We start from the raw sequence: 26,254 nt of genomic DNA, 5'->3' as shown, positions 1-26,254 counted from the left end.
TACTAGAAAATTCAAACCTCCTCTTTAAAACCAAACCCAGAAAACCACATATAGACTCAACCATCCAGTTATCTAACTACAGAATCCTACAAAATCCAAAACTCTACTATTAGAATCTACATCACTGAACCACTTGGTACACATAGCTTTTGCTTGATAAAACCACCATATTGCCAAAGTCTTTCAAAGCTTGATGTATACCTGCTGCTAAGGCTAAGGGTAACACTGTGTTTTCTGCCATCCCTTTTTCTCTTCTATTGTAGTAGAGATTAGATGTTATGTCATCTTTTGCCTTTTACACAAAGATTAGTTCATTTTCCTCCTTTCTGATGATTCTTCTTAATTCTGCCTTGAGTTAGTGCCTTCTACCATTGCACCTTCCAAAATGCTTAAACCATTTCCTCTTACCCTGTCAAAACAAAGAAACCAAAAGCTAGTCGTGCGCTTCTGTTGCTAAGATAGTAAGCCCGAAAACCTAACATCCACCACTTAAACTTTCAACATGTACAAGCCTCAACATGAAGAGATTAAAATTAGAGTATATGCTAGTGATTATGCCATTTGTAGGCAAGTTTTTTACATAAGCATCAGTTAGGATAAGAAAACAACTGCATTTTATTTAAATTTGTAATTCACGTCCAACATTTTAATTCTGCTAATCCAAAAATTTCTTCATCACAGACTCCATTTTTTAAGACCACTTTAATTTTGTGATCCTAAACCTCTCCCACATAATTTTCCATATTTTGCTTCTTATTTAAGTCTGCACAATTAAAATAGTGAAAACGATTAAACACAATTATGTGACATTGATAAATTCCTAACCACTTATAACATTTATTCTAAATTGAGAAACAACCCTACATTCCAGACAAATATGTTGAATAGTTTTAGGTTGCAACTAGCACACAGGGACATAGGTTTATATCTAAGATTTCATCCCTTTTTTAAAAAATTATCTTTAATTTGAATTCTGTTCAGAACAAACTCCATACAAAGAATTTTGCATTTGATTTTTCAAATTAAGCTGAAAAAATCATCAACCTCAACCCTATTACTATTATGCAGAAGATTATAAGTTGATTTAATAAAGTAAATTCCAGTTTTCCCCCTTCTACACTTTAAGTAAATTTTTTAATTACTATGATATGAAATTATATTTTTCTAAATCGAAAAATCAGATAACAATTGACTTTAAAACTTTAAAACTATAATACCATTATGTTTTTAAATGTAAAATCTGTACAAATGATGTTGTGATAGGTACTTCACACTCCCCTTAATTACTTGACATTATAACAAAACTAATATCATGCTTGCTATTTAATTAGTTCAATAAACTTGTTTCTTTCTACCCATGTTCAACATTCCCATTGATTATAGAATGCAGTGTGGACCGTGGTGGTTATGCATCCTCTTTTCAATTCAACAATTATAGAACAATCAATAGCCTATTACTAAATCGTACATAGGTGAATAAATGTGAAAAAACAGAAACAAAAGTCAAGTTTTCTCACTAAATGAAAAAACAAAAAAGTACTACTATAAAGCTTCAATGCATGCATTAGGAATCAATGTCAGAAATGTACGTAAACATTAATTCGTCATTACAGAGCCTCTACGCGTCTAACAATTCCATTCATCATGTTTTCGTTTTAGACGGTTTATTGAAATTGAAATTAAATGAAGAAATAAATACCTAGATTCAGTAATAAGAAATGAAAATAAAATTAATGTTGTAAGCTTTGGGAGAACATGCAAATGGCAGATAGAAACATTAATAGAAAGCTAACAACTAATCTGCCACGTTAGGCGTCGTGTCTCGTGGAACCAGTGATGCTGCCCATACTTTCTGCATATTCTCCCATTCTCACCGTGATATTCACTTTAACGGTTGAAACAATTCCAAAATATAACTATAATTGCATATAATAAATAATTTAAATTCATACAATATCATTTTTAGTCATTGATAATTCTTAAAACCAATTGAAGTTTAATTTAGAATTGACATAAAAAGATGTTAAGTTAAACGTATACGAAATTATGATATATAGTTTGAGTGAGATTAACTATAATAATTTTGCCATTGCTCAACATTTATTTTGAGTATAATATATGTTTTCCATGAGAGATGGCATAAAGCAGTCAAAACGAGATCTCTGACTCTTCCCTGGATTATTTCAAACGACGTTTGTTATTATTTTTTATGATGAAAGTGTTGCAAACTTGAAATTGGTCCACTTGGTGTACTAAAAGTTTTCTTTAAGTCAACCAGACTACTAGATTTTAGGTGTTTTTCATTTGTGCTAGACCCTAGATGAAGTAGCATGCTAGTTTCAGCGACGAGACGATGTAAAAGAGTAGATGTTCAACCAGAATAAAGATTCTGAGGCATTAAAAATTGCAATGAGTCATTTATTTTAACTTTGAAGTCAACTTATGCATGTATCTAAATTTGTACGCAATATAAACAGGGTGATATAGAACATGGGGTTCGCGGATTACTATGGTGTTGTAAATTAAAAATGAAAAGCAAGGCATCATAATGGTTTTATATTATACGGTCAAATTAATTGTCTGTGTTTGCATGAATGAGAAAAAAATATAGATAGAGAAATAAAGGGATCGAGAAAGTAGCACATGAGTAGTGACAGACAGAAAATGAGATGTACCATTGAGATGAACAAAGTCCCTAAAATGTCGGTTAGAACTAATGACGAATACGAAGTTAGGACACATGTTAATTCAATTTCTCGACAGCAAATGTGGATTACTTCAAGAACAACATTAAATTTTTGGTTAGTCTTTATCATCTTTTTTTTTTTTTTTTTTTTTTTGCGTTTCATTTGTGGAGATGTGTTGGGTGGGGTTTCATATCTCCTTGTTTTTTTACAACAAAAGCAACAGCGACAGGTGTTACAATCTATTTTGGTTGTTTGTTTCTTTCACCGCCAGAACCAACAATTGTCTTCTAAGCGACTCCAACCTCTGGAAGCTGAAAATTGAATCCGAATTGTAAGCTTCAAACTTACATTAATGACATTCACCTTTTAAACCTCGATATTAATCCATTTTTAGATACATGCTACCGGTTTCCTCTTTCTCACTACCATACTTGTTCCAACTTATATTTAAGATATTATCTATTTTAAAATTTAGAATTTCAGTATGATTTTATCTTTAAAAGGTTAAGGGTTAACGGAAAAGGATGTTGTTCTTAATCTAACTAATGTAAGAGTATCGAGATAAGTTTTCCATTTAAGGTTAAAAGAATAAAAGTTCGTCTTCTTTGTAGCTATTTTTCTTTTATCATAAAAGATATTAATGTTCCGACTTTAAGTTTATTGACAAAATATCGTTAAAAATAATCATGAAATTTGAGATATTGTCTGGTCTTAACTTAAAATTTCATCATAATTTTATCTTAAAAAAATATTTTAAAAAATTAAAAAAATATGTATTTAAATTATTATTAACATAAATTCTTAAACAGCGTGAGACTCCTAAATATAAACAATAATCATAACTAAAAAAAGAACAACATTGACACATTCTATAATACACTTCTTCTAACATATTTTCTATTTTGAAGTGAAAGTAAATTTAAAGTTCATTTTGAAGTTAATTGAAAATGTATTGGCCATCCTTCAACCTTGCTTCATGCACACAACACCTAAAACCTTCATGGCTCCATCTCTAGGCCCATAAACATATGGTGTCATCTTGTTAGGACTCTTTCTTCCTACACCTCCATACCTTTTTGTGCCACCCCCATACTAAATATAAAAATACCATTTTATCCTTTTTTTTCACCTCTTGGATTTAAAATAATAAGCCTATGGATTATGTAATCCGGATAAATTCCGGATTACATAATTCGGAAGTCAATTTCATATTTAGAAAAGACTTCCGGATTATGTAATCTGAAAGCTAATAACACATCGGAAAAAAAGGCTTCCGGATTACATAATCCGAAAGCTAATCTTATGTATAGAAAAGACTTCCGGATTATGTAATCCGGAAGCTAATCACAAAAGACTTCCGGATTACATAATCCGGATGCTAATTTTGAATCTAAAAAATGACTTTCGGATTATATAATCCGGAATATTGAAAAGGGTATTTTTGGAATAAGAAAAATTTATGGGGATGGCACAAGAAGGTATGGAGGTGCAGGAAGAAGCAGCCTCTTGTTAGGCATATGCATCTTTAAAATGGGTATTTCTTCCTGCACCTCTACATTTTCTTCTGGCACCCGTACATTCTTTGAAATACCAAAATTATCCTTGATAACTTTGAGTAATTCCGGAATAAGGTTTACATAAGAAAAGGTGTTTCATGGATAGAGGTTCAGTAAGCAAAGTGTATTTTCAGAATGGGAAATCTGGAAGGCAAAAAACCATTCTAGAATATTCTTACCAAAACACATTTTTTAATTTTCAGAATGATAAATCTGCAATTCATAAAATGTGTTATAGAAAGTATATTCCAGAAATATTCTGAAAAGTGTAATCCAGGAAGAAACACACCTTTAAAACAACATCAGAAGTGGGCTTCAACGCGTAATCAGTTAGATTTTGTTTTTGTCTCAGGCCTTGTTAACACTAGGAAATCAATGAGAGAAATAACCTAAATTCAAACAATTTTATGTAATTATTTATTTTATTAAATTAATTAATTATTTTATTATTATATATATATATATATATAGAGAGAGAGAGAGAGAGAGAGAGAGAGAGAGAGCTTTTATGTTAAATTAATTTTGATAATGTATGCTGATATTAGTTATTTCTGATTCACTTTCACATTAAAATATTTTTTTTCCTAAATATATTCTCATAGATGATTGATTTATAAATAACGAAATAACATAAATATATGCTGTAAGAACAATTTTTATACAAGAGTGAGATGAGTAAATAAAAATTATGTTATATATTAAGAGTAGAGTTGTCAAAATAAACTCTCCAAGAGTCACTGAAAATTTCTTGCCGATAAAAAAAGAAAAAACTCTGAAAATTTCTTATAACAAATCAACTTAAACTAAAAAAAACGGTGGTCTAAGTTAAACTAGGTTACTTGTAACTCACAGTTTAAATAAGCATGTACCGGTCAATAGATTTAAAGAGAATTTGTTTTATCAAATAATAATTAATTTGTACTATGACCAATAAGTGAAATTGATAGTTGAGATCTATCCTTTTTTTTTATCCAACATACTTTAGGAATCTGACTTATTTAAGGTACCTTATTAACATAATTAATTAAGGTGTATAAAAAATTTATATGATACAAAGATTAGTTCCATTATTTGTGTTAATCTAAATCTACCAACAACATAAACACTCTATAAATAAGAGGTAAAGGTTAGAGAAAGACACATATTTTATAATATTTATCACTTTAATCACTCAATACCAAAAGACTTTTAAGAATTTTCTCTCCCAAGTTCCACTCCATATCCAAGATTCAAGAGTTAAGATCTCTTAGCGATAATAAATCTGAAACCTAGCAATGAAAATGAGACATTCCATCTCCATATAAGAACAATATTAGAAACAAACTTTGATAGCATAGCTTCCTATAGCACATCTTAACGCGCGAATAATAGACACGTTTCCTAACGAGGCAACTTCAATTTTCCAACCACGCCTTTACTAATAGCTAAAATGTTATGATGGAATTGAAGTGTTACCATGGTTCAGTCTTGGGAAGGTTAACACGTATTGTTACAGTTCGGCATATCAAGACACAAAAGTTTTGCTGGCTTCCTTGTAGTTCCCGTAATCACCATCATCACTTCTTGCTTTCTTCCGAATGTATCTATAGTTGGCGTACTGCAAAATTATCTGCCATTGTTAAGGTTTAACAACTTTCTAGTCCTAAACACATTTCTATGTTTGATGAGTAAGTTCTGAAAAAAAGAGGCAATTTCTTATTCACAACAAATATTTTTGATTTAATATTTGCATGAAAAAACTGCGTATAAAGGATACAAATAGGTCCAATGCGACACAACCTACGGCATCCAACAACCATGGCATATTTGCTCTGATGCTTTCCCATTCAGTAGTTCTTACAAGAATACTGCACACATGCCAGAACAGCAGAGGAGTTAGAATATTGCTTAATTTTAGTTTCTTCATAATAACAGGCTGAAAAACATATGCAAGGGAGGGAAATAGTAACCTTCCAACGTAAGTGGCATTCGCGATCAATGCAAAGAGGAACATCAGAGGATTTAAGCCCTGTCGTGATAAAGAGAGAAAGCACATCTATAACTCAGTGGAAATGCAATTTGAGTTATAATTTGAAAAAACAAAAATGATTAAGATCAAACATTACCTCCACACTCCCTCGTTTAATCTGGTCAACAACTTTATATCAGTAATTAACACAGAAAAAAATAGAAAACAACGGTAGAAGAAACGAATAATATTATCAGAAATAAAAAGAAAAAGTTCTGAGACGGACATTCAACCATATTTGAGGGAGCCTGCCACCCATATAGATAACAGCCATGAACCATCCTAACCACTGACCCAAGGCACTGTGCATGTTTTGCTCCTGTGATGAGTTCAACAAATTAGGTGCAGCAAGGTAATGCAATTATGCAAAGCAACCTTATACTCTGCAGAAATGATCATGCCAGTGTGTGAATAAATTAGTTAACCGGTGCCATAGGCAATGTATATACCTGCACCAGTAGCTTTCTTCCATTGAATCTGATGTATCCCTCCTTCAAAGCATTACCCTGCCGGAGCAAGTTCATAGATGCTGCTAGAAATGTTCCATAGCTTGCCTGAAACATAGGAGGTAAATATGTATTAGTAGATCAAGACAAAAATAGGAGCGACTCAAAATTTGACCATCATGTTATACATACATACTATCATTTTAAATTACATAATTAAGATATCAACCTTTGAGACATTAATACAAATTCTATTGACCTTAATTTGAGGGATAAAAACTCACAGGGACAGATCGAGGGATGGGTCTAGGCTGTGTCACAGGCTTGGTGGAAGAAAGTTGAGGTGGCTCATCATCAGAGGATGAATCATTGTTCATTTCCATGGCTGAAGGGACACTTTTAGCAGCTCTCAAGTAGGTACCAAATGGTGGAGTATTAGCAGCCAGAGATCTGGCTGACCTGTTTAATTAACTCAAAAACAAATAATAAGTTGAATCATCTCTTAATCAAACCATTATTTAAGATTGCAAAATGTACGTATATGAAATTAAACGACATAGTTACCTGTAGTAGTATTCCCGTCGAGGCGTTGCTTTGGGTTCGTCATTTGGTATTGCAATCCCAGATTGAGGCCCTGGTTTGGGTCTCAAGGGTTTTTTCTCTTCTTCCTGGGCCTATTAATAAACATGTTCTCTTTTAAATTAGATTTCGATTTTGATTAGCAGAGACAGGCACAAGAAATTTGAAATTATTACTGTACCTCGTCCATGTTGGTCTTTCGATGATGCTTGCCCCATTTATAGATATAGTCATAATAGAGAGTTTGAAGAACTAGCACGATCGTAGTGATTGTGTAAAGCTGCACATCACATTAACAAGTGACGGTAAGGACTTAAGCTTAATTTCTATGTACTCAGTCTACAATTTTTTATACTGTTAAATATTTTCTTATATAAATAATTAAAAAATATAAGAACACGGGAAATATGAAAATGGGGAAGAGATGATTTCAATAGAATATTCGCGTTGATTTGTCTCTGGAATGAATACAGTAGCACGTGTCCGATGGTGGCCTTTGAGACTTGTGACATGTCGTTGCTTTGTTGTATTCTGTAACAAGTACGCCTATTTTTCCAAACATTTGTTTTTGTTTAAGGACATAAATTACTTTCAGTTTTCAAAGTTCAGGATAGTATGCTTCACAAAGTTAACAATTGTAAAATCTATTTTCAAAAATTAAATATGCTTCATTGAAGAAAATTCAATCTTGCGTTAGATTAAATTTTTTTATATTAAATTATTGCAATCTTGCTTTTGAAATACAAATCAATTTAATTTATACCAGGATTTTGTTAATAAATGCCTTAAATATTAATTTTTTGACAATGATTTGAATACATTTAATTAAAACATTTCTAATTAAATATTTAAAAATAAATATTAAATCGTTCTTTAAAGGCTTTTATACAATAAATACTTGCTACTAGAAGAGCAACTCATGCATTCATGAGAATCTGAAAGTCTTTAAAACCAAGATAATAAAAATCAACACATATCCAAAAAGATGCAATTTCCAAGGCTAAACATAAATTTAAAGGTTTCGGAACTATATTGCTTGAAGCTGTGAAAGAACCAAACACCCCAAAAAGAAAATAATTTGCAGAGGAAATTCGGAGTAGTAATTACCAGAGCTGTGTAGTACTGAGTAGGCAACTGGTTTTGCAGCCATCCAAAAAGCAAGAAGAAAAACAAAACACAATAAGTACAAATAGAACATATTTTACATATATAAAAAACATTAAAGCATGAAAGAACTGGAATAAGAACAGGTATGGAGGAAAATAAATGTTTTGATTTGAATGTTAATGGTTAAAAGTGTGGTACCGTGGCAGGCTCCATAACACAGCCAACGAGATTGAATATGTCGCTGCATCAAAAGAGATTAGCAAAAGAATTAGAGTGATAAAATTAGAAGAGAATGAAAGAGGGAAAAGTAGACGAACCCAGCGACCCAAGTGAGGAGAAAGGCTAGAGAGACACCATGGCTAGACTTAGCGCGAAAGTTGGTGATAATCTGAGGAATTTCTGCTACTCCCCAGCATATGAGACTAGTGAAGCCCAAGGCAAAGGAGATTTCATCTTTAAGATCGCAGAGACAATCCTGGAAGTAATGCTGAACCCAACCCACGCAGGGTTTAGTCTCCTTCACGCAGTACGAGGGAGGCATTGTGTATTTTAATTTCGCTCCTCTTGCTCAAACTGGGAGACAGGTTTAGCGTACCTGGTTTTAAAGGAAGAGGAGGTTTTAAAACCACACTCAATAAAGTAGTGAATTCGCGAAAAGCGCGTATGTAAGGTGGGACCGTGTTGTCCTTATCGGGGTTTCATTGCACAATTTGCCTAAAACAAAAATTTAGTATTGTTGCTACGTCTGTGGGAGGATATTCTCCCAACCGATGCTATCGATTCTTTTGGCTAGTGAACTCCATGTGAGTCTATATGCATAATTTCTTGCATGTTACAAATGCAAAATTATCCACTACAATGTGTCTCCTCTACTTATTTTATCAAACAAAAACAATGATTTCACACAGCTACCTTTTATACACATTCGATTCATAACTCTTTAAAATTATTTGTTGATACCATTATCAAAGTTAAAGTGGGCAGAGATGTCAAAAAAGTGTTGACATTATAGTACTGTGTTCTCCGTACTCATTTTTTTTTTGTTTCATCATCTTAAACAAGAAACTCTGAACCCAAATCAAGTTGCTCTGACGCGAAATCAAGTAGCTCTCACCCGTAGGCCCTGAACCGTAAATTCATTCGGAACATTCACAGCATATTCTGGAAACTCATGTATAATTAATACTACTTTCTCACAATTATTTAATATACTTTTTATTAGTTAAAATTTGTTGAAAATTATAAAATTTTGTGAATTTTTTTGTAATTTTATCGTTTTTAAATAAATCTAATCAATAAAAACTATGTTGCCAACACTTTATTTTTAATTGACCCACTGAGAATTGATTCATTTTCCGGTTTTTAACAATTTCTTTTACGGGTTTTCCAATTACCTTTTTTCTTTAAACAAAATAAATCGGATACTACATGCCACTTTTGTTTTGTTCTGTTTTGTTTGAGTGTGTACCAAACTATTCTCCGTCGAATTTTGAAAAATGCTGATTTCAAACACTTGTCTTACCATCAAAATATTTTAAACAAAAATATTTCGGAAATATAGTCAAAATTTGAGACTTAGAAATAATAGAAGAAAAAAATAAAACACGATAAAAAAAAAATAATAAATCAATTATTTAATGTTATCCTTGATGTATCATTCCCGTATACAGAAATACTTTATAAGGCAATCTCAACTGTTTTGAATTTAATACCACATTCAAGTTCAAATCTTAAATAATTACATTAATGAATCTTTCTAGCTGCTATATTTCTACATTTGTCCATTCTTATTAAAAATATAACGTACAATGAATTCATGAATATTTTCAATGGAGTCATTCATTGTTTTGCTTGTTTGGGAGTGTGAAGTGAGTGAATTAAACAAAAATGTAGGATGTGTAGAGTTTTGCAATGAAACCGCATGAATCATTCCATTATTCTTGCCAAGTTCAAGATGGGATCTTGTTTCCAAACAAAGGTGTTGAACCTGCCCTTCAAACTCTTCAAGGTTCATCTTCCCTACGTACCTGGCCTCTTCAACCCTTCTTTCTTTTTTTTAAGTAAAATATCATTAAAATAAAACCTATAAGATTAATTGCATATGTTTCTCAAAGTTAAAATAAAATTCTTAAAATACAATATATCAATCTCTTTAATTAGATTCCTTTTCACTCTTAAGACACCCAGCGTATCCACAAAGACATCCCTTGCTTAGGCCATCACTACAAGAAAAACATGAAATAGAAACCAATTTTAGGGACCAAAATTAATTAGTTGTTATAGTGACTAAATTAGAGACCATTTTAGATACTAACAAAGTTTTTTATTTCTATTATTGTTAAATGGTTTCTAAATTGGTATCTAATTAGCTACCAAGGTTTTTGTTGGAGATTCCACATCGACTAGAGATTAGAGTCTTTCATAGTATATAAGTGGATGCAAACCTCACCTTATTGAGTTGGTTTTATGGAGTTGAGTTAGGTTTAAAGTAAAAATTCAAATGTTAAATGAAATCATATGAATTTTAGGAATGAAATGGTATTTTTTTTTTAATTTTAACATATACCATAATAATAAAATCAAATTTTATGTTGTACAATATTACAATAAAAATAAAACAAAATGATTATAGAAGTGTAGATAGCATAAAAACTTTATATTTTAGTACATTTTATAAGGAAGTTTAAATTGATATGAAAAAAAGTAAGATATATATACATTTTAAAATTTATGACATTCGTGCTGAAGATTACTCTTGTCAAAGTTCTTCTAGATTAGAACTTTGTATAAAATTACGTCTTAAAAAAAATTATAAGATTAATAAAATAAAATAAAATGTCTTTTAATTTTAACGTATAAGATTTTAAAACTGACATAACAAGACAAGACAAATTTAAATAAGATAAGATAGAGAAGGTCTTATTAATCTAGTCAGTATACTTATTATTAACAAAATTAATATTATAAGGTTTTTTGGGTTTAACTTTTTTTTTTTAAAGTTTTGTCTAACATGTTAACTTATTTAAAAACTTTCTTTATTCTACACAGGTAAATAAACAAGCTAACAGGTTAAATTTCAAAATTTGATTAATCAACAATTGAGAAGGTTGGCGGTAAAACAAATAAAATAAAATTATTTAAAATATTTTTTATTTATGATATGAGATTTTAAATTCATTAAAATATCAAAATTATAATATATATTTATATAATTGACTTTTTTTATGAATCTGGTGTTTGTTATTGTTTTACCATTCCTTAAACAGACGATAATCCTATGTTGTTAAATAAGAATTTTGAGGAAGTATAAAAAAAATAGGAATGAAGAAAGGAACAAAGAAAGGGACAAAGAGAACGGCGTCTGTGCGTCGCAAATTGGTTATTAACGTCATATGCATGGGTGTCCAGTTTGATCTCGTGACTTCGGCTTCATCATTATCCTTTCTCTAATAAATACAAATCACAACAACAGATCGATTAAAAATAAATATAAATATATACAAGCATTATTTTTATGAATTATGTTTTAATATTTAGAATTTACTTTTTAATAATTATATTTTTTAATTATTTTTAATATTTAAATTTCACTTTTTAATAATTATAATTTTTATGTGATATAGTAAAGTAACTCTATTTTTATTTCTTGACCTATAAATCACTAGTTCGTGCCGTGGTTGCATTCCCTATGAAATAAAGTCATCATCCAACTCTACGACTCCAAACATAGTCCTCTCTAATTCTCCCAAGTAATTGACACAGCACTGCTTACATGATCCCTTACGCATCCACACTAAATTAATAAGTTAGGTGCTACAAGACGATTAAATTCGTCCTTTGTGGCTAATGTAAAAAATTACACCCAGTAGTTTTTTTTAAAATTTTAGTAATTCAACATTCGAAAAAAATAAAAAAGAGGATAATTCGACATTCAAATCAGTAAAACCAAATTAATTATATAACCTCTTCCAGTAATTTAGGATAGATTTATCATGTAACAGTGTGTAAAAAGATAAATTCATTATTAATATTTTTTTTATATATCATATCCACGTAACATAATCTGATTCTGATTCTGTTTTTATTGAACTATTAAAAATACTTAACTCTAATTAACACAAAATAATGTATAAGTTCTCTTATTAAACAACCACTATCCATATTTGTATGTCCATACTATCCCTCTATAATTTCATTTCACGAAAATGGTACCATTATATATGCAACTGTAACTGCTATAAACTAGCCAGGCTTTTTTCCTGTTACCAACACAACCATAATCTCAAAAAACGGAATTAAAATATGTACGGATGAGCAAAACCAACTAACAATATTCACAATTATGTTTCATTAATTCAGTAAGAACAAAACCATTTTATCATTTTAGGATAATATTATTGTACTGCAGAGGAAACCATCAAGAGCAAATAACTCATATTTTGAGATGTATTGATATTTGAGTTGTTGGGTCAAAATAAATATAAAAAGAAAAAACACTTTTTAGAATTTTTACAACCGAATGAAACAACATGGAAAAAAGTATTTTTGATAAAATTATGTATGTATTGGATAAATATCACCTTATAATGATATAAATGGCAAGGATGTAATAATTGATATATATGGAAGATAAAGTTCAAAAAATATTAGCATGGTATAATCATTGATTGTGGTTGTCATAATTTGAATTTAATTTTAAGTTTTTCTTTTGATAAAAATAATTAAATTAAATTAATTAAAGTATTTGGAGATGCTCAACTCCTTATATATAAAAATGACTAAAAACCTCCTATCCATCGAAACCAGCTGAGATCAGCCCTATAACATGATATATACTAATCCTAAGAAAATATGTGCTGATCGTATAGCTTGTCCGAAAGATATCATAAACTAGAATTCTGCTCAAATGGTAGATTTGGCAAGTTCTGCATAAAGTTTCTACATGATAATTCTAAGTGATATGGTCAATTCATGTCTTGGAGCTATTCCTTTTTGGAGTTTTGCAAAACACTTATTCTTTGTTTCTTTTACCAAAGGGTGGAAAATCTTATTTCAAAATATATCTAAGTTTTTCACTAAACCACTTTCTAAATCTAGGTGGAATATAAAATTGAAAGTATTAAGTCGTAAAATTTCAAGAACCAAAAACAAGGAGTGCACTTTATTGAATTATCAAAAACTAGTGAAGATCACAAAATAAAGAGTAAAAGTATATGTTTAGCAACTTATGACATGTATAATTTTGAATTTTTATTGGGAATAAATTTTTGGTGTGATATGTTTTTGTTGTCAATTTTAGTAATAGCACGCAATCTAAAAATATGCATATAGATATTGGTATAGATTATTTAAGAAGCCTTATAACTCATTTAAAAAATTATAGGGAAATGATTTTGTACCTGTATTAGAATCCACACAAAAATACTATCGAAATTAATAGAGTCAAAGTTTTACGAAAAACGCAAGATTCATAGAAATTTTTTTTTGATGGAATTATTAGTAATGAAATAACTCATTTAACCACATATTATTTTCGCATTATAGGTAATTATAATCGATTTATACCATTTTTAAAATACGAAACGTGTTTACTTTTTTATTTGATTCAAATAAATTTAAAACTTTAAGAGAAGATGAATTGAAAACTATTAGTATCAATCTTGAAATTGTTTTGAGTTTTAATAATCATCTCAAACTAATGATCTTGATTTATTTTTCACAATTAAAAGTATTAAAAGAAATATTAGCAAATGAAAATTAACCCATAATTTAAAATATTAAATTACATACCTAGATTAGATTCTTTTCAAACACATATATTGATTATATTATTATTATTATCATCATCATTATAATTATTATAAAAATATTAATCTATATTAACACCATTCATATATTAATTTTGTCCCAAACTTATAAAATCGATACCAGCGTGCGTGTGAATTACTCCAAAGAGTCCAAGATGCTAACTTGTTGAAAGACGAAGGAGAATAGTTGGTTCACTCAAAAGACCAGATACATCAGTAATATTTGACTCTTTGACAAAAGGAGAAAAAATAAAAAATAAAATTAAAGATGTTTTTAATTAAACAAATTATCTTTTTTTTTATAAATAATAGAACAATTTTTAAATTATTTTTTCTAACTTTCCCTACCACCATACATAATAATTTTATCACAGTAATTTATTTATTTTGATGAGTTTGAATCCGATTAAATTAATTTAAAAAGAAACAAATTTTTGAAAGCCTATTTGTTATGGTTTTCGTTCTCTGCTGGTCATTATTTGATTTCTTTAAACTAAGACATTTGGTTGTGGGGACATAGCAAGAGAGTGAACAGAAGACAGCATTCAATCGCACAAAACACAAGAAAACATGGATGGAACATGCGTCTTTTCGTTCATAACCCATAATTCAGTCTTATCAATTTAATTTTGTCGTATGTTAACAGATTGGTATTGCAACACTCACTTTCTCACGGACAACCTGGCAACCTCAGCTGCTGGTCGCCGCATCTTCACTTCCTTTATATCTCTAATAATGCAATCTAGTTAATTCTTAAAAACATTTTATTCTTTCAAATTTTATCATTCTTATTTAATTATTTTTAAATTTTATTAACTATATATTTATTTTTATTATAATTTTAGATAGCTGATTTTTCCGTAAGTTACTTACGGTGGGTTTGAATAGGATGAAAGTGATTTGTTTAAAGTGATTTGAAGAACTCTGTTTAGAGTGATTTGAGATGAAAATGAAGTTGTTTGGATTGAAATATGTTATAATAGATTTATAAGGAAAATTTATTTAAATTTGTGAGGTTTAGAATGATTCTGTAGTATAATTTTACAAATTGATGTTTGTTTTTAAAATATTTAAATAAAAAAACAAAAATTAAATTTATATATTTATATTTATGATTAATATTATTATTATAATAAATAATTATATTTATTTTTTCATTTACTTTTATTAATAATATTATTAAATATTTGGTACAAATAAAATTAAGAATAATTTTAACTTTTTAATGATATTATATAAATTTTTAATAATTATATAATATATATTTAACTCTTATTTTCTCATAAATCTTTACATTTTTGTTAAGAAAGGAAAATCAATTTTTTTTACCTTAATGAATTTTAATAATATTTTATTTTTTGGTTTTCTCACTAATATTTTTCTTTGCTTGCAAAATTTCCACGGAAACAAACTAGCTGTTAGTTATACATGCATTGGAAGGGACGTTTTACTGTGAGTTAATTAGAACTTAGTTTTCATATAATTATTATTAAAATAATAAATGTTATATTTTTTTGTCTTCTTTCCTAAATTTTTAATTTATTTTTATTTATCACGATGAAATGGGTGTTGAAGAATGTTTATTAAAAAAATATACTGTTTAATAGGCTATTATGAAATTAGTGAGATTTTTCTATTAGTATATCAATAGAGGAATCTGACTTTAAGAAATATAACAGTTTATGAATTTTAATAATATTTTATTTTTTGGTTTAGAAATATAACAAATTATATCGGTGTATGAAAAACAAATCTAAATATAACAAATGTCAATGCGAGTAATATAATCTAATAAGAACATGACATACGCTATATAATTTTATAGGATGTTAAATTAACTTTAAAATATTTTTTAATGAATTTCAAATTAAATTTTAGCATTTTGAAAAATATCACATACCTGAATTTCTAATTTTACTTCTATAGTTGCCTAAAATTAGGTAATTGTTACAACTTAAAGTTAGCATTTAAAATTAATTAAGCAGACTTAGTTACATATTTCTGTTCATAGTTTTTCTTTAGCAAGGAATACCTCATTGGCCATAGCTTGGGAAAACAACTTAAACTAACTCCGAAGATAAATCTTTTATATATAATCACCTTTTACACTACAATTTTTCAAATCATACTATCAAACATCTTCTCTTTTCAATATTTTTTTTATAATTCACATTCATCAATTATAACAATCTTTTACCATGATATCTGGTAATATTACTTTTAGTTATTGGCATTTTGCTTTAAACATTATTATTATTGGTATTCTCTTTTCAAATTTTAGTGTTGCAAAACAATCTAAAATACATGAATTGAAAATGAATGTGATCGATCAATGTTGGAGATTGAATCCTAAATGGAGGATTCAGCGTCCTCAACTAGCAACATGTTCTATAGGCTATGCTGGCAAGATGATAAACAACATTGGTGAAGACCTCGTCCATTATAAAGTTATTGACCCTAGTGATGATCCTATAAACCCCAAGCCTGGTACCTTAAGGTATGGAGCTTCTGTAATTCAAGGTAAAGTGTGGATTACATTCCAAAGAGACATGCATATTAAACTCGAGAGACCCCTTCTTATTAGTAGTTTTACCACCATTGATGGTCGAGGAGTTAATGTTGACATTGCTAAAAATGCATGTTTAATGGTCTTTAAGGTAACTATTCACCAATTTCTCAAAATAAAATATTCACACACACACAACATTTCAATTTTTGTTTATACAAGTTAACACTTAATGAACAACTTTATTTATTTCTTTTATTTTTAGGCCACAAATATAATCATCCATGGCATTCGAATTCATGATTGCAAACCTCAAACCCCAGGGGTTACGATGGGACCAGAAGGAAAGGTGATTTCTCTGGGTCATGTAGATGGAGATGCAATAAGATTAGTTACTGCTTCAAAGATCTGGATTGATCATAATACACTTTACAATTGTCAAGATGGTCTACTTGATGTAACACGAGGTTCGACTGATGTCACTATATCTAATAACTGGTTTAGAAATCAAGACAAGGTTATGCTTCTTGGACATGATGATGGTTATGTGAGAGATCAGAACATGAAGGTTACTGTCGTATATAATCACTTTGGACCTAACTGTAATCAACGCATGCCAAGGTAATTAATTATTTAAGTAATAAATCAATCTAAACAAACTTAAGTAAATTTCATAGTTTATTTTCTTTTCTCATGAATAAAAAATTCCAGGATTCGTCATGGATATGCACATGTAGTGAACAATCTTTACTTAGGTTGGCTGCAATATGCCATTGGTGGAAGTATGAGACCTAGCCTCAAAAGTGAAGCTAATCTTTTTATAGCACCAACAAGAGGGAACAAGGAGGTAAGCAATTTTGGCATTTCCATTTCAACTACTTAATATCCAATTAATAACACCTCATAAAAGTTGGGTATGTGTGAAAGCCTCTTTGATTTGATAGTGTTTTATGATTTAACGTGCCTAGGTGACATGGAGAAAGAATAATAATACAAATGGAGATGCATGGGAATTTCATTCCGTAAAAGACGCATTTGAGAATGGAGCTTCTTTCACAGTAACAAAAGGAGGACGTGTGCCAAAACCAAACTATAACGAAGAACAACGTTTTAAAGTTGTTGATGTTAAATATGTGAGATCGTTAACCCGCTCATCAGGCATATTACGATGCACTAAAACATCTCTATGTGGATAAGATAAAAAAAGTAGAGAATTTTTTTTATCTTAGTATATCAAATGATGAGAAATTCATTTATTTCAAAGTGTATTAAAACTATTGTATTATGAATGTAATTTCTTATCTATCATTATATCATGCACTTTTTTCTTATCCATTTCTCGCACATTGAGCTTAAAGGGCCTCAAAGAATTTATTGTCCAAGCGGAAAAATATTTAAACTTTTTCATATGAAAAACTTAAAATTCTCCCAACACCTCCCCACCTTTCAAATGCACCTCCACCTCAATTTTAAAAAGTCAGTTTTAACCTTTTTAAATTTTTTAAATATTTTTAAATGAAACATAATTTCATATTTCTAAATAATCTCAGTTGCACTTCCGCATCCTCATACTTTCTTTGCAATCGCATTTGTCGTAATACTTTCATTCTTCTCCAGTCATTGCGTTTGAGAAAACAATTTTATCATTTGAGCGTGTATGAGACAATTGGTAAGAAAATTTGTTGTATTCTATTTTCTCAGGACGAATATAAATTTATTTTGTGTAGTTTCACACTCCGTTTTTACACTTCATTTTTTTTTCTGGATTTTTTGACTTCCAAAATAATGACAAAAAATTTAGAAAAATAAAATATTATTTTTGCTCAAACTAATAATAAAAGTAAACATATTTTTAAATATATTTATATTTTATTTTATTATTATTTTTCATTATTTTGAAGAGAAATAATTTAATCATTTTTAACTTATATTTTTATGACACAAATTAGTTCAAATAACTTAATATTTTTATTTAATTTTTTATAGTATTTAAAAATAAACAATATCAAACAGTTTTTAAAATATACAAAAATTAATTTAAATGTGATATTTTATTAACATCGTTTTTTATAGAAAACTTTATTTGACACATCTTGAATTTTTAGTTTTTTATATATTTTTTATTAAAAGAAAATTAATGTATATTAAATTTTTGTTAATTTTAATTGAAGAGTATTATGAGAATTGAAAAAAAAAATATGAAGGTTAAAGAGAAGGTATGGGTGAAGGAAAAATTTGAAAAAACTTTTTCCTCACTAGAATTAAGGGTTGTGGGAAGTCTTTTTTGAAAAATAAAGAATTTTAGTTTGAATTAAAGGTGGAAAAAAAATAATTTCTCTCATCTAATTTGGACTAGTCTGATTTCAGCCTTGTGGCCTTTCAAGTTTGGGCTTATAATTAATCTTCCAGAATAGTATTTTTTGTGTTGGAGCCAACTATCATCCCTCCTTTTCTTCTTAATTAAATAATAAAACTAAAATGTAAACTGCAATATAATCTTGACAAATGACAGTACTGTGGGAATATAAATGAAAGAAAGTACAATAAATAAAAATTCAAAATTATTTTCTGTAAAACAATTAAAAGTTAATATTATACCAAGTAAAAAGCAACTTTATATTACTTCAACTCTACCATAATTTTTCTTATTTCGTTTTTGTTACGAAACACATCCTAATTTTGAATTAAATAAAAATTAACTAAAGCCACAGTGATGGACCATAATTGAATCAAAAAACTAAAAATGGTCTTTTAACCACATTAGTGTTCCTTTTCTAAATTACTAAAATGAGTAAAAGTTAAGAAAATTACGGAATAAAATAAATCATCCTTCAATAGATGACTTCATTTTGCATAGATCATTTTTGCAAATATAATTTATATTTAAGAAAAAATAAAACTGAAATTATACGAAGAAACACTACTTCAACTCGTTCTTCTCCAAAAGATTTTAGTTTTATTATAATAATTATATTAATAATAAAAATTGATGATATTATTATTCTATAATAATTAGAGTTATTATAATCTTGTTACTAGTAATATTTATTATTGTTATTATAATTATAATAAATATTAGAAATATTATTATAACTATTAAAATTAATTTAAAAATATAATTTTAATTAAATTAAACTAGTGTTTTTTCTTATGATTTGATTTTATTATAATGATAATAGTAAAATCGAAATTGTTTTTAACAAAAACTTTAATTTTTTTTAAAAAAAATATATAAATATGTTTATAAATATAAAATGAAATCGCCTTTTATGCACAATTTATTCATTTCAGTAATTTAAAAAAATGGTAAAATTACCAAAAAAAAAAGCGCTTAACGCGATGTTCTACGCCACTTTATGAATTATTGTTGCGAAGAAAACTGAGAAAACGCGGAAAAATTTTCTAATTTGGTGGGGAAATAGATTGTAGTCAAATATTGTTGCTGTGTTCTATTCTCAGTTTTTTTATGTTCGCATTTTGTCTGTATAGTCAAAGACAGGATCGGTTGCTTTTGGAATATCTCACCTTAATGTGCAATTCTTGCACTGATTTTCTGTGATAGAATAAAACCAACCATAATAATTACTTTCTCATTATGTTGAGTTGACCCATTACAATATTGCTATTAAGTTTACCATGACCATGTACAAATATTGTCCCCGATTCTAGGGATAATTTACAATAGTGTTTCATTGGAGAGTACTAAAATAATGGGTCAAGTGATCAAGTTTTGAATTAAGTAAAATAAATAAATAAGATTTATTTATATGAATGAATTCCTTACATTTTGAGCTTTCATAATCTAATGTGATACTGAACTGTTGTAAACAAAATTAGTAGTGCCTGATTAAAAACAATAGCTTGAAAATGATGATATAATCTACTCTATTATTTAATTGAGTTAAGTCACGGTCTTTCATTATGAAAAAGTTGCAAAGAAAACAAAAAGTGAGATAAAATAACTTTCAAAGCAGTTATTCCACTGAATCTTCATTTTAAAATGATAAAAACGAAGAAAACTATATAACAAAACAAGATCCGGAAGAAACATAGAAGTTACACAGGTTTATATGTTAATATAGCTGAGAAAATAGTTCTAACATGATAGATTGCTCTGGAAAAATGAATTGTATCAAGATTGAATGATTTAAATTGAAGATCAATTTTTATATGGTTGCCATAATTTGTACTCCAAATCAGTTTAGATAATGATAGCATTTTAAAAAAATAAAAATAAAATGTTTATTAAAATTTATGTGTTAAACTTTATATACAAATCATTACATCTAAAATAAAAAAAAATGACTTACTTTTAAAAATTAATTTATTTTTATAACGTATTTAAGTTTGGAATTACTTTTTAATATTTTGTTCTAAATTGAACAAAAATATCTCCTTTTTCAATACAAAGCTGACTTAGACTATTTTTTTGTTCATTTAAAATATGAACTAGATCAAGCCATATAATTTTTCAGTTAACCCCCCAGAATAGATCGATTTGGATTTTATCAACCGTTTTACTAATTTTATATATCAATATAACCTCATAATCCAACGAGTACAATTTATTTTAAATGATTTGATGAAAACCATTTTACTCCAAGTAAAATAAAATAATATTCTCTCCTTTAACATATGTAATAATCATTTATGCTCTTCCGTATTATTAATTACTTTTTAAATTTTTTCTCACATAAATTGCTTTAATCTTATAGAAAATAATGGGAGTAAATATAATTCCATTATTAAGAGAGCGATGATATTATTTTATATAAAATATATGTATTTATTGCCATTTTTAATTTATGAGTAAAAAGAAGGGAGTAACTTATTAACTATGTCTTAATTTTAGTAAAGTATTTAAGTAATGCTGTAGATATAATAATAATAATAATAAAAATATAATAATAATAATAATAATAATAATAATAATAATAATAATAATAATAATAATAATAATAATAATAATAATAATAATTACAATCACTTGTGGCAATTACACTCCTATAAAATGCCAATGAACCTAGGGATTAAAAAAAAACTCTTCCAATTTCAGAATGTAGATTCGTTATTGGAGCCTATATCTCTTCTTTGAATCTAGGGGTAAAATTTTTTAAACTTATATGTGATTCATTCTCTTACTGACTAAATTATTTTAAGTCTAATGGTCTCATGTTCGATCAATGCGTTAATAGGCTAAACTGATTCAATATTTAAACAAACTATAAGTAAAATAAATATTTTTAAAATTTAAATAAAATAAACGAAATTAATTTTAACTTCTGCGTACATTATTTTTATAATATAAATTGCAATATATATTAATAAAATAATATCATTTTTAATTTTATAAAGTTGTAGTTACTTTTTAATAAAATGGTTGGCCAGAAAGTCTAGAGCTTGGTCTCACCTAAACCCATTTGATTTGTGTACTAATGGAATCAGATTGAAAACTATTTGAGTTAATTTTGGTTAAATTTTGAGTAGTATAATTCAACTTTGTTCACGATACTATACTACTTACGAGAAAAATAATTAGTTGGTATAGTAACTAAATTAAAACCATTTAAAAAATTAAAAAAAAATTAGTTTCTATTATTGTTAAATAGTTTCTAATTAGCTACCAAGGTTTTAACTACCAATTATTTAACTTCTAAATTTGGTAGAAAAACCTTTGTTGCTAATTAGATATCAATTTAGAAATCATTTAACAATAATAAAAACTAATTTATAAATCAAAATTTTTTTAGTATCTGAAATAGTCTTTAATTTAGTTATTATAACAACTAATTATTTTTTGTTTTTAAAAATTAATTTTTATTTCATGATTTTCTTGTAGTGTAATTTGGTAAAGCGATATTTCATAAACTAAAATCTATTGTGATATTTATTATTTATAATATAATTTATATAGTTATTTCAAAATATAAGCTATTTTATCTATTTTAAATTTTTTTATAGAGAAGTTTATATTATTTAATTTAACCTTAAACTGGGAGTTTGAGGAAAGTTGACGCTTGGCCATGCTCTTTCTTTTTGTGATCATGGTATGGTACGGTTGGAGTAATTAATTTGCTCTGACTTAACTTCGAATTAGATTCCACGTACTCAAACCACTTTCACACGAGCTTTCAATCGATATTTGAGTATTTTTTTATCAATAAAAAAATAAAATAATAGAAAGTAGTTTAGAGTTCCTATCTATTTCTACAACATCAAAAATAATAAATTACTCGTCACAACCTATAAATCTAATATTTGAAAAGAACAATACAAAACAATCAAAATCTTATTTTATGTTCCAAAAGAAAAGTTCTACACAAAAATTGAGAAACATATCACAAAAGACCAAACCACATAAAAGAAGTAGCTCCAACCAACAAAACACAAATCACAATATTTGAGTTGAAGTCTGAACGTAACTACCATTGCCTCATCCCATTATCAACTGAAAGTAGCTTTGAACTTTTGAGGTTTGGAGCAAAGTATGCGTTCTTCAATGTTTTAGCGTGATTGAATTTTTCAGTTTAAACTTCGTAGTTGTTGCTTGAACAGAAGTTAAGTTGTTAAATTTTCCAGAACATAATTTAAGCTCATGTCCACGTTAGCAGGTGGAAATTGCGGTAGTGTAAAAAAAAAGGGATTGCAAAATGGGCTGGTTAAAGATGTTATTACAAGATAAAATATTATGAGTGAGAGGTTAACCAACATTGTTGCACAGAGAAGATATAAGCAAAACAAAACCAACTGATTCAGCGTCTCAGTCATTTGAAGTTATTTTTTTCATCCTTTTTTTAATTGATTTTATTCTCCTGAAGTGATGAGACAGGCCGTAAAGTTAACGTATAATCCAAGTTTTGTTATGTTATAGTGTTATCCACTGTTTAGTCAACAACAATCCAAGCCAATCTGCTGCTTGAAAATATTTTAACTTCCAAGTCAACTTCAAGAACCAAAATCAATATACTGGTTATTTCTCAGAAATCATCACCAATCAATAAAATAATTTCCAAAAAAAATTGAAAATGCACTCCCTAAATCATTTAATAAAGTGCTACGCAATTGCTAGGATTAGGCCTGCTTGTGTACAAAAAGGAAAATAAGTGGTTCAAATTGCATTCACTGAGAAATCCTTCTTACACCTTTCTTGTCTGCAATAACAATGCATCTCTTTCCCTTCACTCTCATAATCTTTTTCACCGTTTTGATCCACAACTTCTCTCTGATTCTGGGGCAGCAACCTTATATTGGTTTAGGCACAGTAGCATGCCCTTCAAGTGGTAACAAAAACTCTATTCGTGGTTACACTTGTAATGGTGCAAACAGCTGCCAAGCATTCCTTACTTTCAGATCTCAACCCATTTACAACTCTGTCTCCACAATATCTACTTTATTAGGTTCTGATCCGTCCCAACTTGCTCATATAAATTCCGTTTCCCTGAATGACACCTTCCAAACAAACAAGTTGGTGCTTGTTCCGGTCAACTGTTCCTGTGCAGGTGAGTATTATCAAACAAACACATCCTATGTATTCCAGAATTCAGAAACTTACTTCTTGATTGCTAATAACACTTTCGAGGGCCTCACAACATGTCAAGCTTTGCAGAGTCAAAACCACAACCCAGCAAACATATACCCCGGTAGAAAACTTCTAGTGCCTCTCAGATGTGCTTGTCCCACCAAAAACCAAACCGAGATAGCCATTAGGTACCTCTTAAGCTACTTGGTGAAGCCGGATGATTTTGTTTCAGTCATCGCTGAGAAATTTGGTGTTGGCACTATGACCACTCTTGAAGCTAATAGCCTCACTTTGTCACAATCCACTATCTATCCCTTTACTACACTTCTAATTCCCCTTCACGATAAGCCCTCAAGTTCTCAAACCGTTTCTCCAGCTCAACTTACGCCACCCCCCTCATCACCCCCCTCTTCTCATCACAAGAAAACATGGGTGTATGCTGTTGTTGGAGCTGTTGCCTTGACATCAGCTCTTTGTGCTGTCATTTTCTTCACACGCTATCGCAAAAATAGAAACAAAGACGAGTCAGCGGTAGTGGCCAAGAATTTTGAGGCAACTAAGAAAAAACCACAAAGGAGGGTAAATGAAAAATTTTCAGAGATCATATCTGGCATAGGTCAATCGTTCAAGGTGTATGATTTTGAGGAACTAAAGCGAGCAACAGATAACTTTAGTCCTAGCTACTGGATCAAAGGGTCTGTTTATCGCGGTGTGATTAATGGTGATTTGGCAGCAATTAAAAAGATCGAAGGTGATGTGACAAAGGAGATGGAGATACTGAACAAAATCAACCATTCCAATGTTATACGCCTTTCCGGGGTTAGCTTCCACGAGGGGCGTTGGTACCTTGTTTTTGAGTATGCTGCTAATGGAGCTTTGAGTGAATGGATCTTCTTCAACAACGTGGATGGGAAGTTTCTGAGTTGGACGCAGAGAATACAGATTGCATTGGATGTGGCCACAGGACTAGATTATCTTCACAGTTTCACTTCTCCTCCTTATATCCACAAGGATATCAAGAGTTGTAACATTCTTCTGGATGGTGACTTCAGGGGAAAGGTTGCAAATTTAAGCCTTGTTAGGCGTGTGGAAGGAGGGGAAGATCAATTTCCTGCCACTAGGCACATTGTTGGGACAAGAGGCTACATGGCTCCCGAGTATTTGGAACATGGTCTTGTATCTACGAAGCTTGATGTGTATGCTTTTGGGGTAGTGATGCTGGAAATGATCACAGGAAAAGAGGTTGCTGCTATTCTAACAGAAGACGAGACAAACTTGTCACATGTTTTACGTGTCATGCTTGGTGAAGAAAGTGGCCAGGAGAGGTTGAAGGCGTTTGTGGATCCCTCTTTGCAAGAAAATTGTCCATTTGAACTTGCTATGTTTGTGATTGAAATGATTGATAACTGCATATCGAGTGATCCAGCAAGTCGTCCTAGTGTGCATGAGATTGTGCAATCTCTGTCAAGAACCCTGAATTCTTCACTGAGTTAGGAAAGGTCAATGAATGTCCCACAAAACTAAGGTTTCAGTGGCAGCCTCTTGATGTTACAGCAGTTGAAACAAGATGCTTCTATCAGTCAACGTTTTTCTGTATTTCCGTTTACTTCTGTTGTTTTATTAGTCAATTATGCTGGAGAAATTGTAATATCTATTAGTGTGTTTGTTTATATTCCTATAGTTTGGAACTTTATATGTATCTCCCGTAATTCAGCTGTATAATTTGGACTTTGAGAATTAATTTCAATAACGTGTGTCGTATATAATTAAAAAATATTGTAATCATAGGATACAATTTTTGAAATATGAACGTGAATTTCAGTTTGCTAAATACTTATTCTTTATGATATTAGAACAAGACAATAAATTCTCTCTGATATTTTTTGTTTTTGCGATGGCTGAAAACAGCAAAAAAGAAGAAACAACCTTCTCCCTCACCATAGTATGGAATTGCTTTTGTTGTCCATGGACCGAGTGAAAGTAGAACAAGTCAAGAGAAGTGGCTTGTACAAAATGTGATAGTAAATGATATGAGATCT

The 26,254-nt window shown here is 29.3% G+C and overlaps 3 protein-coding genes across 3 annotated transcripts; 2 read left to right on the top strand and 1 right to left on the bottom strand.

Moving 5' to 3' along the window:
• Positions 1-5,370: 5,370 nt before the first annotated feature.
• On the bottom strand, positions 5,371-9,037 carry LOC137810181 (vacuolar lysine transporter YPQ1-like). Its single transcript, XM_068611330.1, has 12 exons — positions 8,701-9,037; positions 8,582-8,624; positions 8,384-8,410; positions 7,458-7,556; positions 7,262-7,371; positions 6,982-7,156; positions 6,701-6,805; positions 6,478-6,570; positions 6,349-6,369; positions 6,193-6,251; positions 6,000-6,090; positions 5,371-5,852 (listed from the first exon to the last, which is right to left on the bottom strand). The coding sequence occupies exons 1-12, from the start codon at positions 8,922-8,924 to the stop codon at positions 5,748-5,750; spliced, it is 1,152 nt and encodes a 383-aa protein (XP_068467431.1). The 5' UTR covers positions 8,925-9,037; the 3' UTR covers positions 5,371-5,747.
• A 7,351-nt stretch (positions 9,038-16,388) lies between these two features.
• On the top strand, positions 16,389-17,892 carry LOC137809862 (probable pectate lyase 4). Its single transcript, XM_068610924.1, has 4 exons — positions 16,389-16,847; positions 16,962-17,317; positions 17,408-17,543; positions 17,665-17,892. Exons 1-4 carry the CDS (start codon positions 16,389-16,391, stop codon positions 17,890-17,892), a joined length of 1,179 nt encoding a protein of 392 aa, XP_068467025.1.
• A 5,813-nt stretch (positions 17,893-23,705) lies between these two features.
• LOC137810180 (lysM domain receptor-like kinase 4) lies at positions 23,706-26,046 on the top strand. The gene has a single exon (XM_068611329.1). The coding sequence runs from the start codon at positions 23,859-23,861 to the stop codon at positions 25,707-25,709; it is 1,851 nt and encodes a 616-aa protein (XP_068467430.1). The 5' UTR covers positions 23,706-23,858; the 3' UTR covers positions 25,710-26,046.
• The last annotated feature ends 208 nt before the right edge of the window (positions 26,047-26,254 follow it).

This window comes from Phaseolus vulgaris, chromosome 2 (assembly GCF_000499845.2).
Source record: "Phaseolus vulgaris cultivar G19833 chromosome 2, P. vulgaris v2.0, whole genome shotgun sequence".
NCBI lineage: Eukaryota > Viridiplantae > Streptophyta > Magnoliopsida > Fabales > Fabaceae > Phaseolus > Phaseolus vulgaris.
This window is presented reverse-complemented; position numbering and strand designations above follow the sequence as displayed.